The sequence below is a fragment of the Trichomycterus rosablanca genome, chromosome 17 (genome assembly GCF_030014385.1).
Source record: "Trichomycterus rosablanca isolate fTriRos1 chromosome 17, fTriRos1.hap1, whole genome shotgun sequence".
Taxonomy (NCBI): Eukaryota; Metazoa; Chordata; class Actinopteri; order Siluriformes; family Trichomycteridae; genus Trichomycterus; species Trichomycterus rosablanca.
Genome location: NC_086004.1, coordinates 10,017,095 through 10,038,025, shown reverse-complemented (window position 1 = coordinate 10,038,025; position 20,931 = coordinate 10,017,095). Strand labels below are relative to the sequence as shown.

Below are 20,931 nucleotides of genomic sequence, written 5' to 3'. Positions count from 1 at the left end.
CTCGCGGAGAAGAAGATAGAAGGACAGCTTCGAGTCTGGCGGTCGCTCTTGTATCTGGAACTTCGTATAACACGAGCTGAATTTGCTCGTATTTCTGTCAGGCCGGCACGAAGGTCAGCGCTCTTCAGAATGCTGAGCTGACATGAAAAGATTCACAAGTACAGCCTTGCCTGCTGACCCCAGGAAATTGATTGGTGGAAATGAAACGGACGGATGGCGCTTCACGCCTCGACAAAGTGCTTTATCGGTTATGTGGCGCAGAGTTCCGGAAGAAGGTCAACGCGGTTGGCTCGGTGACCATCTGCGCATCACAGCATGTGAGAAAAATATTGGGAAGCTAGGAATCTGATAATTAGGATGAGAAGCAAAGTGCTCAGTCTGATTGGCTCATCTAAAAACCACTTCCTGAGCCTTTATTAGGAACTCCATTAAAGTTCTCTGTCGAGCATGCCAAACCTTTCATTTTTTCATTAAGAGCCCACAGTTTTAGGTAATGGAATTGAAGTAGAAGAGGCTATTTAGTGTTTCTCTTCAACTGTGTGTGTGTGTGTGTGTGTGTATGTATTGGTGTGTGTGTGTAGGATTCAGGAATAGACATCGGCGATATCACAGAGAGAAAAGCCCTGAGGAAAAGGCTTCAGTGTAAGACGTTCCGCTGGTATCTGGTGAACATCTACTCGGAGATGAGAATGTACACGGATACTATCGCTTATGGAGTGGTGAGCTGTCACACATGACACCGTCCTGATCCATCACACACAGATACATCGTTACACCAGAATACCACTTTAAAGGGAACACCATAGATTTCTGAGTCGGCCAGCAGTTCAGCTCGACAGCCAGGCTCCAAAACACCTGAGTCAATTCATTGTTATGGAAATATTAGATGTTATGTTTGATATCTTGCTGCTTGTGCATTAAATAATTATAGTTGTTAAATCCTAATTATGTGGCTGCTTGGGATGTGGATGAGAGTCTAAAGTACAGAGATAAGCAATATGTCTAGTGTAAGCAGATATGAAACAACAGTTAGCACAGAATGGAGGTTCCAAAGTCCAACACCCAATGTAATATGACTAGAGCAGAGGCCCACAGTTCTGCTTTTTGTTCTTCAGCTATTCCACTGCTGAAAGAACCCACAATAGTGACAATAATTTCCAAGACAGCATTCAAACATGTTTGACAGGCAACTAAAACTCCTCCTTGTTCTGATTGATTGGATTTCTTCTGCCACCTCTTTTTTTTTTTTTGCTTCTGCTTGCATTTATTTCCCTCCCAATCATATCCAATTACCCGATTGCATTTCGCTTTCTCTCTATTGCTGCTGACTAAGAAGAGCTGTGACTAAGGGCACATTCACAGGACACGTTGTTTCCTATGGAGTGTGGCAGTGCTGCTTAGCTTTTGTCGTATTGGGCTCGCGCAAAACATGCCCCATCCAACTCGTGTGCAGTAGCCGACTGCTTCTTTTCACCTGCAAGTTCATATGGGGCTCAGTCTTGCACATGGAGAGTCACGCACTTACTCCCCATCTCTGCGCAGGCACCAACAATCAGCCAGCAGAGGTCGTAATTGCATCAGTTATAAGGAATCCCCTCCTGGATCCAACCCAACGGATGAGCCATTCATTGTCCGTGTAGGCGCCCAGCCTGCCGGTAGCAGAGCTGAGATTCGAACTTATTGTTTCCCTCAGCTTCAGAGATAGATCGTTCTTTTCAGAACATGTCAGTGCTTGGATTGGGAACAGAAAGGATCACAAGGATTCCCATTTATTCTCATCCCTAATTGTAGCCTTTAAAAGCATCTCCACTCTGACGTGTAAAATAAAGCATAAGAAGTAGAATACAGCTACAGTGTGACAGGCTGAAGAAATTCTTATCCAGACAGGATAATGAGGCCCAAATCTGTAATCTGAATCATAGACTAGCACCAGCCCCCTCCAACATGTGTGCAGACACTGGCAGCTTCTGTACACCAGTCAGTACTGGATTCCTACTGAAAGCCAGAGTGTCCGGAGAGTAACACAGTGCACAATGCTATGCCCTTTATTCCAGTCAGCGAATTTATATATAAATCTTATAAATAATTTGTGAAACACTTGAATTTGGGAGCCGTGCTTGCCATGTGTGTCATTTACTTACTGTTCTGTCTCAGACCACTGAACTGGATTTGCCTGAATTTTTTTTCCCACCGAATCTTTGGAGCATTCCCCTCATGCTTTGGATTTGTGATTCATGTTTAATGTAAACACACAGTTTTTTATTTTCTCTTTCCTGTAAACCTATCAACTCTGGGAATCTGGTCATTTCTTTTGCTTGAGTTCTTATTAAACCGTCTGTATTTTCAAAGCAATAATGAAAGTGTGGAGATGGGGCCAAGACTTATTTCATCATGGCCTGCCAATCAATCTGAGATCAACAAAATGTAGATGCATGTTAAGTGGTTATACTTGGCAATTATCTAGATCAGGGATGTCCAAACTATAGCCCATATCTCATTTGTGGCCTGTTACCATTGTAGTAACATTAAAACGGCTCGCAAGGTATTTTAGAAATAAAATTAAAGTTCACCCACTATTGAGCGGGTTTAAAAAACAGCTTGAACTGTTTGAACTCTGGGTGTAAATTTTATTCGCTCTGAATCGCTGGAGCATTCCCCTCATGCATTGGATTTGTGATTCATGTTTAATGTAAACATACAGGGCAGTTGTAGTCTAGTGGTTAAGATACTGGTCCAGTAGTTAGAAGGTTGCTGGTTCAAACCTCACCACTGCCAGGTTGCCATTGTTGGGCTCTTGAGCAAGGCTCTTAACCCTCAATTGCTTGGACTGTATACTGTCACTACTGTAAGTCGCTTTGGATAAAAGCGTCTGCTGAGTGCCGAAAACGTAAATGTACAGATTTTTTATTTCTCTTTTTCCTGGACTGTAAAGTTATTGACTTTCTGCTGTCCACTGTGGGAATCTGGTCATTTCTTTACCTTGAGTTCTTATTAAACCTTCCGTATTTTCAAAGCAATAATGAAAGTGTGGAGATGGAGTCAGGACATGAGAAATAACTCTTGCCCTTATTTCATCATGGCCTGCCAGTCAATCTGAGGTCTGGAAACAAAATTCAGATGCATGTCATGTCATGTGACTGAAAACTCACATGACATCACAGGCTTTATCGATCTCAGGGTGCTAACTAAGCATTACATCCGAAGCGACTTGCCGTACTGTGACAGTATACAGTCTGAGCAACTGAGGGTTAAGGCCCGTGCTCGAAGGCCCAATAGCAACAACCTGGTGGGGCTGAACCAGCGACCTTCTGATTACTAGTCAAGCATCTTAACCGCTAGGCATTACATTAATTTATTGTAATTAATGTAATTTTCTTATCCGCTTATCCAATTAGGGTCGCATGGGGGCGGGGGGCTTGGGGTGCTGGAGCCTATCTTAGCCTTTCAATGGGCACAAGGCACACAGTAACACCCTGGACGGGACGCCAGTCCATCGCAGGGCAGAGAGACACATATGCACACATATACACACACACACATTCACTTATAGGGCAATTCAGTGTCTCCAATTAACCTGACTGCATGTTTTTGGACTGTGGGAGGAAACAGGAGCTCATGCAAACTCCGCACAGAAAGGACCCGTACTGCCCCGCCTGGGGATCGAACCCAGGATCTTGTTGCTGTGAGGCGACAGTGCTACCCACCGAGCCACCATGCCGCCCACTAGGCAGTACAGTACAACAAAATTCTTTCTTCGCATATTCCAGCTCATTTGGATGCCATTGTACGGCACCCCTGGAACAGACAGGGTTAAGAGCCTTGCTCAAAGGTCCAACAGTGGCTGTGTGACAAAGCTAAGATTCGAACCCTCAACCTTTCGACTGATAGCTCAAAGTTTACCCACTAGTCTACCGGTGTCTGATCTTAGTCTAAACGATCATATAACTCATAGATGAATTCTGCCTACGTGTCATTCACGAAGGACAAAGCACATGATCCAATTACCCTTGGATCTCCATCTTCTATGGGTCCAGGGTCAAAAGCATATTTGTGTCCAGACTTTCTCATAAATTCAGACATGATGGTGTCAGATAGAACAGCTGTTTACCTATAAAGCAAAAATAGAACTTTGTTGTCCTTGTTCATGACACAAAAGATACCCAAACACGGGGCCGGTGCAGTAGTAAAGATTAATAAAATAAAAGAATTATAATCACAAATAATATTCATCACATAATATACACTGATCAGCCATAACATAAAATCACCTCCTTGTTTCTACACTCACTGTCCATTTTATCAGCTCCACTTACCATATAGAAGCACTTTGTAGTTCTACAATTACTGACTGTAGTCCATCTGTTTCTCTACATACTTTTTTATCCTGCTTTCACCCTGTTCTTCAATGGTCAGGACCCCCACAGAACCACTACAGAGCAGGTATTATTTAGGTGGTGGATCATTCTCAGCACTGCAGTGACACTGACATGGTGGTGGTGTGTTAGTGTGTGTTGTGCTGGTATGAGTGAATCAGACACAGCAGCGCTGCTGGAGTTTTTAAATACCATGTCCACTCATTGTCCACTCTAGTGGACACTCCTACCTAGTTGGTCCACCTTGTAGATGTAAAGTCAGAGACGATCGCTCATCTATTGCTGCTGTTTGAGATGGTCATCTTCTAGACCTTCATCAGTGGTTGGTTGGATATTTTTGGTTGGTGGACTATTCTCAGTCCGGCAGCGGCAGTGAGGTGTTTAAAAACTCCATCAGCATTGCTGTGTCTTATCCACTCATACCAGCACAACACACACTAACACACCACCACCATGTCAGTGTCACTGCAATGCTAAAAATGACCCACCACCCAAATAATACCTGCTCTGTAGTGGTCCTGGGAGAGTCCTGACCATTAAAGAACAGGGTGAAAGCAAGCTAAAAAGGTATGCAGAGAAACAGATTGACTACAGTCAGTAATTGTAGAACTACAAAGTGCTCCTATATGGTAAGTGGAGCTGATAAAATGGACAGTGAGTGTAGAAACCAGGAGGTGGTTTTAATGTTATGGCTGATTGGTGTATTCTCAATACATTAATATACTGATATTCAGTCATGACAGGGCTATGTCTCTAAACTGTGACCATGCTTTGTGTGCTTCTTGTTTCAGTTAAGAAACTCTTTGAAGACTGATGTGTGTTTGGATCAGGGCCCAGATACGGACAACGTCCCCATTCTGTACCTCTGCCATGGGATGTCCCCTCAGGTAACCTGTTCTACTAATCGTTCTACTAATCATTCCTTCCTCACCCAGCAACTGTGATTATCTGAGAATATTTTGTTCTTCAAGATCCACCGTAAACATCTGTGTGGGGTCATGTTTCTAATCAAGTTTATTAATCTTAAGTTCCAGGTTAAAAGAAATTGAGAAATTTAAACTCTTACAAGGTAGTCAGAACTTTTTTTTTAAAGAGGGTCGGACTTTGACGCCCAGGTGGTGCAGCAGGATATTCCGCCAGCACACCGGTGCCGAGATTCTGAACTCCTCAGTTTAAAACTCGGCGTTGCCATCGGTTGGCTGGGCGCCATCTGGCGGGCATAATTGGCAGTGCCTGCAGCAGACACGGTTCTGCTAGGGCGGGATGACCGGACTATGCGGAAGACAAATTGACTACGCTAAAATGGGAGAAAATGCATAAATAAAATAGATTAAAAAAGAAATCACCACTTATATCAACACTTATATTTTCACTTATTAGCTACAAGTGTATCACTAATGTTTTCCATATTTTAACTTTTAACTTTAATTGTGACGGCCTATGGGTCAAATATGATCCACCGATATGATCATCAGCAGATAAGATCCTCTCAGTCTTATTTCATCCTGATATTTGACTTTTTCTATCATGACCCCAGATACTCACAAAGTTCGTGATTGATGACAGGTTGTTTCTCCAGGCAAAATAAGTTTGGATTTTAAAATTTAATTAAGCTGCTGTATTTTAGGGGTTTAGTGAAAGCAGGTCATTAGGACCCTCAGGACAAGGGGAGTGTACAGAATGTTAAAACTACACAAGGATTAAATCACTTTTTATTTGACACTAACAGAATATAGCAGTGGGCGGCACGGTGGCTCAGTGGGTAGCACTGTTGCCTCACAGCAAGAAGATCCTGGGTTCTATCCCCAGGCGGGGAGGTTCAGGTCCTTTCTGTGCGGAGTTTGCATGTTCTCCCTGTGTCTGCGTGGGTTTTCTCTGGGAGCTCCGGTTTCCTCCCACAGTCCAAAAACATGGGGTCAAGTTAATCGGAGACACTGAATTGCCCTATAGGTGAATGGGTGTGTGTATGTGTGTGTGTGTGTGTCTGCCCTGCGATGGACTGGCTTCCCTTCCAGGGTGTTACTGTGTGCCTTGCGCCCATTGAAAAGCTCCAGCACCAGCGACCCTAATTGGATAAGCGGTTAAGACAGTCATTCTAAAATGGTTCATATCTGCATCTGCGTGTCATTAAGTTGTTTATTATACACAAACACTTGGCTGCTCGTCTGAACAGTCGGAACTCTGAGTAATCTGGTCATTATGTGTTTAAGTGTTTAAGCAGTTTGATATTCAGTGTGTGTTTCGTTATACAGGGTGGGGCATAAAGATCTCCCACATTTTGAATGAATCTACCAAAAGAACCCAACTATCTAGAAAAAAAATGCTTATATTTCTGAAAAGTACATAAAAAACAGTTTTGTTTTAATGGGTTTTAAAAATTATATCAGACAAATGGCGGCCGTTGTTGGCAATACATTGGCAATACAATACAAGACTCTCCGTGTCATCTCAGGTGGTATTGATTTCCTCTCTGATCCTTTCCTTCAAATCCTCAAGAGTTCGAGGACGATGTCGGAAAACCTTTTCCTTTAGGTATCCTCAAAGGAAAAAGTCACAAGGACTTAAATCTGGTGACCTTGCCGGCCACCCCACATCTCCCCTTAAAGAGATCAAATGCCCAGGAAACATTTCCCTCAAAATTGTTATAATAATTGATGAAGAAAATGAAAATGGTAGAGCCTAGCCTACCGAATGAAACCTGTCCCGCCTCTCTACTGCCACTACAGCCCATACGGTGCCCACTCCAAATGTGGGAGATCTTTATGCCCCACCCTGTATAATAAAAAAAAAAAAATCATTTGCTTGATTTTTTTTGAGAACAGATTTACAGAACATTCAGATTGTTAAAATGAGAGCACATGTATTTTCAGGGCAACAGAAAACCAGACTGATTAGGTCAATGTTATGACTCAACATTAAAACAAGCTGTCATCCTTTCAATTATTTTATTAAGGTCAATTATTATATTCCATTCGACTTTAATGGCAGAAATGTGGAGAGCTAAAGTGAACATTATTATTTATTATAGTAATACTAGATATATAGATAGATTGATTAATTGATTAATAGACAGACAGACTGACTGACTGACTGATTGATATATAGATAGACAGACAGATTGATTGGTTGATTAATTGATTGACTAATATTCAATGATTGATTACTATTGAATAAATGATCAATTGACTAATATTAAATGATTAATGTATTAATTGACTAATATAGAATTATTGATTGATTAATTGACTAATATTGAATGATTGATTAATTGACTAATATTGAATGATTGATTGACTAATATTTAGTGCTTGACTAATGTTGGCTGATTACTATAGATGGGCTGATTGACTAGTATTGATTGACTAATATTGAATGAAACATAGATTGATTGACTAATATTGAATGATTGGTTAATTGATTAATATTTAGTGCTTGACTATAGATGGACTAATTGACTAGCATTGATTGATTAATATTAAATGATTGAGTGACTAATATTTAGTGCTTGACTAATGTTGACTGACTACTATAGATGGACTGATTGACTAGTATTGATTGATTGATTTACTGATATTGAATGATTGATTGACTAATATTTAGTGCTTGACTAATGTTGACTGACTACTATAGATGGACTGATTGACTAATATTGATTGACTAATATTGAATGTTTGATTGATTGACTTATATTGAGTGCCTGACTAATGTTGACTGATTGACTACTATAGAATGATTGACTGAAATTGATTGATTGATTGATTTGCCAATATTGATTGATTGATTGACTTATATTGAATGTTTGATTGACTTATACTGAATGTTGGATTTATTGACTAATATTAAATGATTGATTGATATTGAGTAGTTGACTGATGTTGACTGATTAATTGACTACTATAGAATGATTAATTGATTGATTGACTAATATGCTACCCACTGCATTTCTAAAAAAAAATTCAAGTTAGAAAATACAATTATAGAAAGCTATCTTTACTTTGCCTTTGTTTCGTGCCCACAAGGGAAACATCGCTGTGTTATTTATGATGGCACAGCCTCTCTCGTGGTCTGTTGCTTAATTAGACCGCTCACACCAAAATGTACTGTTTATTTGGGTTCTTATCTTTAAATCAGGGCTGGTGTAACATCACAGAGTTATTCCACTAGTGGAGTTATTAAACTCACAGACACTTATTTATGATAAAAGGTTTTTTTTTAACATTTAGCTTGCAGTGCTTACTTTCCTACCCAGAGGTGTTAAATATATTGGGACAGCTCTGCTCCAGCAGAGATTAGCTCGCACTATATTGGGAAGAGAAGCTGTGATATGTTTGTGTTTCATTCACAGCAAATACGTTTTAACTGTCTCTGGGCACACATTATTCGATAACAGCGTGTGCTGATATTGCCAGAGGGTCGGCGTGGCATGCTGATGTATGCCCACCTGAGAGAAATTGCTGTGTCTGTGCTATTGTGTGATTTTTCAGGGCGGAGATAGAGAAAAAGTTCAATATAATGTAAAAAAAAAAAATGTGACCAGCTGAAGAGTTTTGTGGTGAAATGAAAATGGAAGCTGTGGGATTAAGTCAAAGTGGTCCGTTGTGGGTGATTCTGTTCAGGACAAGCTAATGGGCTGTATGGGTGACTGCCTAGGGCTCCGGCAAAAACAAGATGACCTCCGTGTGGTGCTTTTTATTTGCTTTGCTCCTCAGATTTGTGTCATATGAGTCTTTGATAGGAATGAGTAGTATGGGCTAATTATTTTGCTCTGTCTGAGGTTGGTTAACCTTAAATACAAGAAGAAATGGAACTGAAAGACCTGAAAAGATCATTTTCTCATAAAAGCCTGTACATTTAGAACATTTTGTCATCTGTGAAGAGCTGTAGAAACTGGTAGAGCTGGGTGATAACTTTCAAAATGCTTCTATTAGTTAAAAGCATAGAATATATTTTCTATATTTTTGTAATCATTTGGTTAAGGTACTGGACTGGTAATTACTAGAGTGAGGTTACTACTGTTAGGCCCTAAAGCAAGGCCCTTAACTCTTAGGGCGCAAATCGCCTTTTTGCTCAGCTCTTGGCTTGAGCGGTGCGGTAGCACGGCATTAAAGTGTTCCATAACACAGATACGCATTTGAAGGCATCCACATGTATCCACGTTTAGCTTTATTTTCCTCACTGTTTCACTTTTAAACTTGTGTTACAGCTTGGGGTGCTGAGAAGTTGTGAGTCTAAAACATTTATCATGAAAAAATCTTCATGTGGCTTAATGTATTAAAAGAATGACATAAAAAAAACTTCTCCCCATTATTACTGGTCATAAGTTCTCTCTGCGAATGAAATTTCTTGGTCATTGTTTTAGTACAATAAGTCACGTAAAGCTTTTTCACGTTGTGTTGTTCGTGCTGCCTGAGTTGCTTTTACCATGGCATATCAAACAGTTTGTCTCATTGTAGGCGCTTAAAAAGGTCAGCGGCAAACTGGGTCAAAGTTCAATCAGATGATCGCGAGCCCAATGCGGCAACACTCTATAGGAAACAATGGCACAGCCAGCGCACAAGCGGTTTTGCCGCTTCTTATAAGAATGCGTTCTTAATTGCCTGGAATGTAATGGCTGATTGATGCACAGAGTTGAAGGATAATGTGATCATGGGTGCTGATCGGCATATGAACTCGCCTCGTGCAGGTGAAAAGATGCAGTCGTCTACTGCTCATGTGTCGGAGGGTGTGTGTGTCAGTTCGCTCTTCTCAATCGTGGCGGTGGTCAGCACCAGTAGAGAGGAAGCACAATGCAATTAGGTAAAAATTGGACATGCTAAAAATCGGGAGAAAAAGGGAGAAAATGCATAAAAATATGATGCAGGACATTTACTGAGAATTTGTTTGGTCTAGTGTGGCCTATCAGTGTCTTTCACAACTTTTTTTTAGCCTAATGGTCTATATAACAATGGCTCCTGCCATCTGCGCCTCATTAATGAACCCTCTTTACCTTCAATATTCTCCTTTTAGATCTTTTCCCTCTCAGTATTAGGGTCAAATGGGCCTGTTAGCATTATGCCACTGAGCATAATAGGATGCTGAATTGAGTCGGGATGTCTGTTTGTGAAACCTGCAGATCAAATAAGTGAAGTGTTTTCTGCAGCGTGGTGGCCACATCATCTCTGATTTACATCAGGCACAAAGTGAAAGACATGTCTGGCAGATGCTCTTGAACCCCTTGGGCATATGCCAGCTGAGGTGCAAGCTTCTGTTTTGTCTGCTTCAAAAGAAGTGACCTTGGTGTTAAGCGTGCTTTTTAAAAATGCTCATAAAACAGCCAATTTAGTAAATAATATATATTAATTCATTTTTCTTCACTTAACACTTTATGGTCAGGGTAGTGTTAGGTTCACCAACTGGAAACACTAAGCACAATGCAAAAATACACCCTAGACAGGGAGCCGAATCAAAATAATCTTTTTCACATGCACAAGGCGAGTTCATATGCGGATCAGCTTTGTGTACGGAGAGCCACACCCTGATCAATGCATTATTCCTCGACTCTGTGCAGGCGCCATCAGCCAGCCAGCAGAGGTCATAATTGCATCAGTTATGAGGTCCCTATCCGGCTGTATGAACAATAGCCGATCGTTGTTCATGTACCCAGGATTGCAGAGCTAGGTTTTAAACCGACGTGTTTGAAATGTCAGCTCTGGTCTCGTGTTTTATCGCTGCGCCACCTGAGCGCCATGGTTGACTTCTTACCTTCTGTAAATCAGTGATACCCAACCATCCGTCTGTTCCTCTTGACGCGTTTGACACATACCTGGTCCAGTCACATGATACCAAAAAATTAAGCACACTGATTCCCACTGATTTTCCATCATTGGTGAGTATTGTTATGCACTTTATGTTTTTTTTATTATGCTTGTTGTATAATTGTATTTTAAATCCACCCACTCTCGCCAGTCTGTGAAATTATATCTTATATGAAACCGGTTCGTGGTGCAAAAAAGGTTGGGAACTGCTGCTGTAAATTGTCCAGTATACTTGTTTAGGTTTGTGGTTAGAGCTGCCCCCTTTTTAATCCAAAGCACATTTTTTTCTTTCCATTTGCTTTTTTGTCCTTGTTATTTCATTCATTTTATTAGCTGTTATTTATAATATTATATTAAATTATATTAATTATAAATAAAATAATAAAAAATTAATATAATATAGGCGCCCAGGTGGCACAGCGGGATATTCCGCTAGCACACAAGCGCCGAGACTCTGGACTCCTCGGTTGGCTAGGCGCCATCTAGCGGGCATAATTGGCAGTGCCTGCAGCAGACACTAACTGGCCACAGTGTCTGCTAGGGGGGGCGGGATGACTAAGTTGGTGGGGTCTTCAAACGCTGTGTAAAGACCCTAATTAGCAGATAGAGGCGCCTGTGCAAAATGCATGGGCGAAAAGAAGAGGTCCAATAGGACTGTGCACGTGTCGGAGGAGACGTGAGTAGCAACATACCGTCCTTAAATGCAATCAGGGATCCCCAGCAGCGGAAGCGGGATTGACTATTCTAAATCGGGAGAAAATGCATAAATAAATAGATTAAAAAAATTATATAATATAAACATATATAATAATAATAATATATATAATATATAATAAAAAAATAAAAATAAAAATATATATATATATATATAATATAATATAAAATTATAATAAATTACTACACTTATACACATTATGGCAAAAATTACATTAAAAAACAACCATGAGCTGGTTGGATGTTCTATTCCATAACCATTGGCAGTGATATAAAGCTTCTACTCCTCTAGGATGGCAGCATTTTTGGAGTGTGTAGGTGTGAAGTTAAGCATTTGTGGGGTCAGGCACTGATGTGGAACGAGAAAGCCCGACTTGCAATCGACAATCTAATTAAATCCAGAAGTGTTCAATAGGTTTAGGTCAGAGCTCTGTGCAGGTCACTGGAGGTTCTCCACACCAAACTATGTCTTTATGGGCTTTGCTTTATACCCTCGGTCACAGCTTTGCTGGAACAGGTAAGAACCTTTCACAAACTGTTGCCTGAAAGTCGGACGCTTATAATTTATATTCATATTATTACATTTAAACACCTGTTAGCAACAGGTGAGGCTGTTTAGGAGGCACAATGAGAAGAAATAAAACTATTAAGCGTAATTGTTTTTAGCTTGGATAAGTGATTCTCATATATAAGTTTGAGTACTAAGATCAGATGTGTGTGAGCATGATGTGTTTGAAATATCCCCTTTTTTAAAGAACGTTGTCATGGTTACAGATTTAAGGGTTGTACTGCTCCAGTTTTTTGGGCACCGTGTTTTGGGCAGCAGTGACATTAGCTTGTTAAGAGCATGTGCACATTTCCATTTGAAAAGCACTTCAGCAATTTGTTCAGCAGTTTGTTTCATGGCTTCATCATTTTGTATTTAAATCTGATGTTCTTTTTCAGGTCAGAACGACCCACCAGTGGTTTGCTAAATGTAAAGCTAAATGCAGAGTAATGACATCAAATACTATGTGCCAGGTTTAGTTACTCCGGCTGGCTACCACACAGTTACAATAGCTAATAGATGTACCCTAGTTTTGTTAGTTAATAAAGTATTTTTTATTGCTGCTGTTTTCTCCTGATGTACGTTTGTTGGTAATTTTATATATACATATAATGCTATATATATATATATACACTGACGAGGCATAACATTATGACCACTGACAGGTAAAGTGAATAACACTGATTTTCTCTTAGACTAGTTAGTGGGTGGGATATATTAGTCAGCAAGTGAACATTTTATCCTCAAAGTTGATGTTAGAAACAGGAAAAATGGGCAAGCGTAAGGGTTTGAGCGAGTTTGACGAGGGCCAAATTGTGATGGCTAGACGACTGGGTCAGAGCATCTCCAAAACTGCACCTCTTGTGGGGTGTTTCCGGTCTGTATCTATTAAAGTAGTCCAAGGAAGAAACAGTGGTAAACCGGCGGCCAAGGTTCATTGATGCACGTGGCGAAGGCTGGCCTGTGTGGTCCAACAGACGAGCTACTGTAGCTCAAATTGCTGAAGAAGTTAATGCTGGTTCTGATAGAAAGGTGTTAGAATACACAGTGCATCACAGTTTGTTGCATATGGGGCTGCATAGCCGCAGACCAGTCAGGGTGCCCATGTTGACCCCTGTCCACCGCAGATAAGCGCCAACAGTGGGCACGTGAGCATCGGAACTGGACCACGGAGCAATGGAAGAAGGTTGCCTGGTCTGATGTATCACGTCTTCTTTTACATCACATGGATGGCCGGGTGCATGTGCGTCGCTTACCTGGGAAACACATGGCACCAGGATGCACTGTGACACGTACCACCTACCTAATCATTGTTGCAGACCATGTACACCCTTTCATGGAAACGGTATTCCCTGATGGCTGTGGCCTCTCTCAGCAGGATAATGCGCCCTGCCACGAAGCAAAAATGGTTCAGGAATGGTTTGAGGAGAACAACAACGAGTTTGAGGTGTTGACTTGGCCTCCGAATTCCTCAGATCTCAATCCACTCGAGCATCTGTGGGACGTGCTGGACAAACAAGTCCGATCCATGGAGGCCCCACCTCACAATTTACAGGAGTTAAAGGATCTGCTGCTAACAACTTGGTGCTAGATACCACAGCATACCTTTAGGGGTCTAGTGGAGTCTGTGCTTCGACAGGTCAGAGCTGTTTTGGCAGCAAAAGGGGGACCAACACAATATATATATATATATATATATCAATAATGATCATGATGGGACAGAATAGGACGTTCAACAAACATTTTGGTCGTGTGTCCACATACTTATGACCCTAAAGTGTTGGTTTACTCCTCACAGGTGTGTTTTGTCGTTTCAGAGCATCTACTACAGCAGCACTCAGCAGATTCAAGTAGGCGTGCTGAGCCCCACCGTTGACGACGATGACAACAAGTGCCTGGTGGATGTGAACGGCCGGCCGAGGCTGATCGAGTGCGGCTACGCCACGTCCAAACGCATGAAGCTTCACTGGCTATTAAGTCAGGTAACAACATAAACCCTTATAATCCTGTAATAGGAAAATAAAAGAGTAGTACAGGGAAGAAAAGCCTAATGAGCAGAGTGGGGTATCATGGGAATAGTGTGTAGAGCCTGTAGGATGTTCTTCTCTAGGTGTCAATCCAGAACTCTCATGAGAGCACTATGACAGCGGCCAGATGTAAAAGTGATTCCCACACACAGATATTCTTCATTCTCGCAACATCTACATCCGTTGATCACCAATTCATGCATTTATTGTCTGTTTTACCACCGCTTTATACTATTCCGGGTCACAATGGGTCCGATTCACTGGGCGAAAGGTAGAAAACACCCCGGACAGGTTGCCAGTCCATCGCATGGCACAAACCTAGGGACAATTTTGTATCTCAGTGTAACCTGACTGCATGTCTTTGTAGTCTGGGAGTAAATTGGAGCACCAAAAGGAAACCCACACAGACATGAGGAGAACATGCAAACTCCACACAGAAAGGATCCAGATTGCTCCATCTGGGAATCGAACCCAAGAAAGATTGGAACATTAACAGGCAACTCATTTACAGTTACACACGTATGGCAGATGGTATGTGGACACCTCACCGTGATCTTGTCGGACATCCCATTCCAAACCATGGCACTGGATTGTAACCCAGACCCCTCCCCTCCCTTCCAGTCACCACTTGTGCCCATTTGGTCAATAAAGCATTTATAAGGTTTAACATTGATCTTGACTAAAAAGGCCTGGCTTGCAACCGACGTTCTAATCGATTCCAAAACTGTTCAGCGGGGCTGAGGTCAAGGCATTGTGCAGCACACTGGAGTTCCTTCAAACCAAATGTATCAAACCGTGAATTTATCAACTTTATTGACTTCGCTTTGTCATTAGGAGAACAGTCATGCTACAGTATTGCTACAAAGAATGTAATCACATTTATCAAAGTGATTGTTACCAATGGGTGTGGCTGAAACACCTGAACCTAATAGATAGGGGGTGTTCGGATACATTTGACCATTTATTGTATGTCATGGCAACTGTACTTTTTCTGTAATTTAATATTGGAGTTATGTGAACAGTGTTAAAACATTTAATTGGTCGGTTTTTTTTTAAGTTGGCATTGCTTCCTGCTTGTGACACCAAAATAAATAAAGTGGCAGCTCTGCATTTCTTTCTACCATTTTTATTTTTCTTAAAGATCATGCCAGTCACAGGGATATTTCACCTATTTACCTTCCTTATTGTACTAATCAAAAATGATTGTAGACGCAAATAGCGGTACCAACTTATATATGGATATACAGTAGACCCTTGAGTTACGAACCGTTTACCATACGAACATTTTGGGTTACGAACGATCTTTTTCAACTTAACGTACGAACAAATTTCGGATTACGAACCGAAATCCACGAAACACGTGACGTCACGAACAAGTTGACTCAGACCGCCTCTCTCTATATATATACAGTGAGCGAACATGCGGACGGTGTTTTTCTGTGTTTTCTTTATATTTTGTAAAATTCTATATTAAAATAACCCCAAAGAATGTGCAGAGGAAGCGTAGTGGTGAGAAAATGAATCTATTACTATTTGTTGTTGTATAATTACTCCTGCCAGTAGCTGTCACTGTGTATCAGACAGCGGGGACAGTGAGTGAGAGAGAAGAAGGAATTCGGCTCAGTAAAGTATTCTTTCTTTCGTGCAATTACACCTACAAAATACAACACTGTTGAAATAAAGAAGGAAATAATAGAGAAATATGAGATATTGTTGTTTCTGGTAGATACATTTTATAAAAAAAGAAGGAAATTTATTATGGTGTATGGTACAGCACACGTACTGTACTGAAATGTGGTGTGTGTGTGTGTGTGTATTATGTACAGTACTACTGTGTATTGTTGTTTATTATTGTTTTTTACAGGAATGTCTATTTATTAATTCAGATTTAAGGGAAAATATACTTGTATTTATAACAAAAAAGATTATTTAAGACATTAGAAAGGTTAGGTAAGGGATGGTTTGGGAGGTCTGGCACGGATTAATTCTATTAATAATTATTAATTTATTATTCATTCTTCTACGCAAGTCAAGGGCCTACTGTATGGTGTAGAAAGACACAGAAAGACCCGGACCGGTCGAACCCAGGACCTTCTTGCTGTGAGGCGACAGTGCTACCCACTTAGCCATCGTGCCACCCCAGTTGCCAGCCAAGTGCTGCTGTAGTAGACACTCTTGAAACGACATAAACCAACACTTTAGGGTCATAAGTATGTGGAGACATGACCAAAATGCTTGTTGAACGTCCCACTCAAAATGAATACATCCTGGGATCTGGATTTACGCTTTACATACAATTTACTAACCAATCAATGCAGTGCTAGAGTGCTCCTAACTTACTTCATGCCTTCACCCCTGAATCTCAAACGACCCAAATGACAACCAGTCGGCTTGTGCTTTACAGCAAATCAATATCCGACTTCAGCTCTCGTCCACACGCTCTGCAACAGGGACAAGCTGAAGGAAAGTACTAAAGTAGTGCTTGTGTAATAATAATAAGAAGAATATTTAGTTAGCAATTTGGTGAAGCTGAAACACTTGAACACAATAAAACAAACAGGGTGTTTTTATACTTTTGGAAACAGCACTGTTTCGCAAACAGTTATGATCAGTGTTTGGGAGACACCGTGCACTTTATTAGGAACAGCTATCTGGTACGGACAGTCATTGAATATTTAAATTAACTACACCTACACCATATAGATGAACTGAGAGCTGTAGCCCATATCTTTCTCTTTTAGAACAGGCTCCGCTCCGGTTCACAAACTTGATTTCGAACCTGTTTACCGCTTCCAAACTGCGAACATTGGTGACGCATCCTTGGCTCCTAAAAACTGGTGGAAACACAGGCTGGTTCTCTAAAAGCACCAGGGTTCAAAGAAGCCTGAACAGAATGAGTTATTTTGGTGGTCAAAATGGGCTATTTGTCACCCCCTGCACCCCATTTATGAATTGAAAAGGGACCCCAGCCAGACAGCCAATGACAGCCACCCTGTCATGTCATGATCAGTGTCTGAGGGGCGGCATGGTGGCTAAGTGGGTAGCACTGTCGCCTCACAGCAAGAAGGTCCAGGGTTCGATCCCCAGGTGGGGCGGTCCAGGTCCTTTCTGTGTGGAGTTTGCATGTTCTTCCCGTGTCTGTGTGGGTTTACTCCGGGTGCTCCGGTTTCCTCCCACAGTCCAAAGACATGCAAGTGAGGTGAATTGGAGATACAAAATTGTCCATGACTGTGTTAGATATAACCTTGTGAACTGATGAACCTTGTGTAATAAGTAACTACCGTTTCTGTAACCAAAAAGTATAAAACATGAGGTTAAAATCCTAATAAACAAACAAACAAACAAACAATCAGTGTCTATGAGACATTTAGTAGACCAGGGTTTTTCATACATCTTGTAAACCACAGTGGGACCAGATTGCCACTATTTTTATTAATTAAGTATATTCAATTTTGATGCGTTGTTTGTGTTGACTGGGTCAAGGTAAAAAGCATAAACAAAATGTGGGTTGCTTGAAAAAAGTTTGACCCTGCAGTAGGCCATGTAAGACATGTTTTTTCTACATTAACCCATTTCAACCCATTAGGTGTTCAGAATGTTTCAATCATAATGGGTAAGGGGTACAATCATCCCATTATTAGTGTATATTTTTCACACAACCCACTCTCCCTCTTTTAATAACAGCATAAGAACCTCCTACTGTCCTGAGCAAGTCTGTTCAGCCTTTCTGACGTTTGTTTCGGACTGCTCTGACGCACGCCTGAGGAAACGTGAAGCGTATCACACAGACTTTAGCTCTGAATTTGGACGGCTGCATTCTATCTCCACACTGCGAAATCTCCAAGATGCCCTGAGAGAAGCAGGTGAAAGATGAAAAAAATGGAGATGAATTTGATTTGTTCTACATGCCGTCTCGCCTGAAGACCGGCATAAAGACGTTTGGGCTGCAAAACTCGTCCCTCCCTTTTGTTCGTGTTGTTTTTAGATTCCTGTCTCTGTCTCAATGTTATTTCAATGAGTATCACTTGCCATGACGTTTTTGGTCCTGTGGCTTGAACCCATGATGGGATTTTAAATGAAACTGTAGAGAAGCAAGGCACCAAAAAAGAGAATATCAGGTCAAAAAAGAATAGATCAAACATTACGAGTGCTTGCACTTACAAGCGTGGGTTTCCTCCGGGAGCTCCGGTTTCCTCCCACAGTCCAAAGACATGCAAGTGAGGTTAATTCACTCACTGACTTCTTTTCTGTGTGGGGGGGCTGGAGCCTATTCCAGCTTTTCAATGGGCGCAAGGTACACAGTAACACCCTGGGTGGGGCGCCAGTCCATCGCAGGGCAGACACACACACAAACCATTCACCTATACCATTTTAAAGTATCTAAGAATTTCAGCCATAACATTTAAACCACCTCCTTGGTTCTACACTCACTGTCTATTTTATCAGCTCCTCTGACCATATAGTAGTACTTTGTAGTTCTACAATTACTGACTGTAGTCCATCTGTTTCCCTACATACCTTTTTAGCCTGCTTTTACCCTGTTCTTTTGCAGGACTACCACAGAGCAGGTATTATTTAGGTGGTGGATCATTCTCAGCACTGCAGTAGCACTGACATGGTGGTGGTGTGTTAGTGTGTGTTGTGCTGGTATGAGTGGATCAGACATCCACTCACTGTCCACATTATTAGACACTCCTACCTAGTTGGTCCACCTTGTAGATGTAAAGTCAGAGACAATCGCTCATCTATTGCTGCTGTTTGAGTTGGTCACCTTCTAGACCTTCATCAGTGGTCACAGAACGCTGCCCACGGGGCGCTGTTGGCTGAATGTTTTTGGTTGGTGGACTATTCTCAGTCCAGCAGTGACAGTGAGGTGTTTAAAAACTCCATCAGCGCTGCTGTGTCTGATCCACTCATACCAGCACAACACACACTAACACACCACCACCATGTCAGTGTCACTGCAGTGCTGAGAATGATCCACCGCCTAAATAATACCTGCTCTGTAGTGGTCCTGGGAGAGTCCTGACCATTGAAGAACAGCATGAAAGGGGGCTAACAAAGTATGCAGAGAAACAGATTGACTACAGTCAGTAATTGTAGAACTACAAAGTGCTGTTAAAATAAAATGGACAGTGAGTAGAAACAAGGAGGTGGTTTTAATGTTATGGCTGATCAGTGTATATCTGTCTTACTCTGTAGCTGGCTGCAAATGGTTTTGTGTCTTGTATTACCATTATTTTGGCCACCATTATTTTCCCTTTAGCCCTTTTGTTTGTGCGTGAGTCTGATTCTCAGTGATGTGACATTCTGCAAACCTGACCAAGAATTAGCGGTCACTAAAAATGAATCCATGGTGCATGAAGAATGGACACAATATCAGACCGAAAAGTCAAATAAAGTGTTTTTTTTTCTTTTTCTTCTCCAGAATGGCTCTATACAGAACAGGAAGTCAAAGAGATGCCTCGAACTGGTGGAGAGCACCGAGAGCGAATTCGGGTATGATCTGACTCTTCAAAAATGCACTGGACAGAAATGGACAATCACCAATACACTGCCTGGCAGCACCTTATAATAGGATCTTGGACTTGAATCGAGTACACTGGACGTCTCAGAGAAGCGTGGCGGATTTTAAGAAACGAACCAGACATCGGATGACAATGTTAAACATTGTCCGGTGGCTTCTGAACTGTGCGTCACGGGGTTCCGTGTAAGGTAGTTTCACATCTCTGTAGACTTGAAGGTTTTCAGGGCTCAGTGCGACGTTTGGTTTTCGCATTCGGCCCGTATTTGCTACCGTGTAGCAAGCTTTTGCAATGTTACTTGCTGTACTTTTCTCTCTAGTGTCTCAGGTTTGTAAGACGAAATATTTTTGAATCGAGTTGTACATTTTAAGGACATGCCAATATGCTCAAATGTATCTGGATACAATCGACTATTTTATATTTACATGTACATGAGCTCGTTATTTCTAATATATGGCATTAAAAGAGCAGATGGTGAATAAACACGTCGGGGTTGTTTAATTTATTACAAATTAACTTTCTCATTTATTTGTTCATGCAAGCAGCTTCTTTCTGATTAGAATCTGAATCACAGTGGTCCCCGGTACCGGTCTGGGGGTCATTTATTACTGGGCCGCACAGAACGAATAAATAATTAGAGCTCGCTACAAGAGCAATTACATTTCCAGTACTCTTCAGATGTTATTGTCTCCAATCACCACTAGGTGGGAGCAGCATCTTATTACAGCGAAAAAAGCGCAGGATTCACACTGATTTTCTATTCTATTGTTATTCTATTTGAAATCCCCCCACCCCCGCCGGTCTGTGAAATTACACTGATCAGCCAAAAACCACCTCCTTGTTTCTACACTCACTGTCCATTTTATTAGCTCCACTTACCATATAAAAGCACTTTGTAGTTCTACAATTACTGACTGTAGTCCATCTGTTTCTCTACATACTGTTTTAGCC

The 20,931-nt window shown here is 41.3% G+C and overlaps 1 protein-coding gene across 1 annotated transcript in view; it reads left to right on the top strand.

The window, feature by feature from the left end:
• The window catches only part of galnt18b (UDP-N-acetyl-alpha-D-galactosamine:polypeptide N-acetylgalactosaminyltransferase 18b), a 130,130-nt gene extending 109,686 nt beyond the window's left edge, over positions 1–20,444 (top strand). Inside the window, exons 8-11 of the mRNA XM_063012425.1 lie at positions 582–719; positions 5,165–5,260; positions 14,246–14,410; positions 19,884–20,444. Of these exons, the coding sequence (XP_062868495.1) occupies positions 582–719; positions 5,165–5,260; positions 14,246–14,410; positions 19,884–20,030 (546 nt within the window). The 3' untranslated portion in view covers positions 20,031–20,444. The remainder of the gene's footprint in view (positions 1–581; positions 720–5,164; positions 5,261–14,245; positions 14,411–19,883) is intronic.
• The last annotated feature ends 487 nt before the right edge of the window (positions 20,445–20,931 follow it).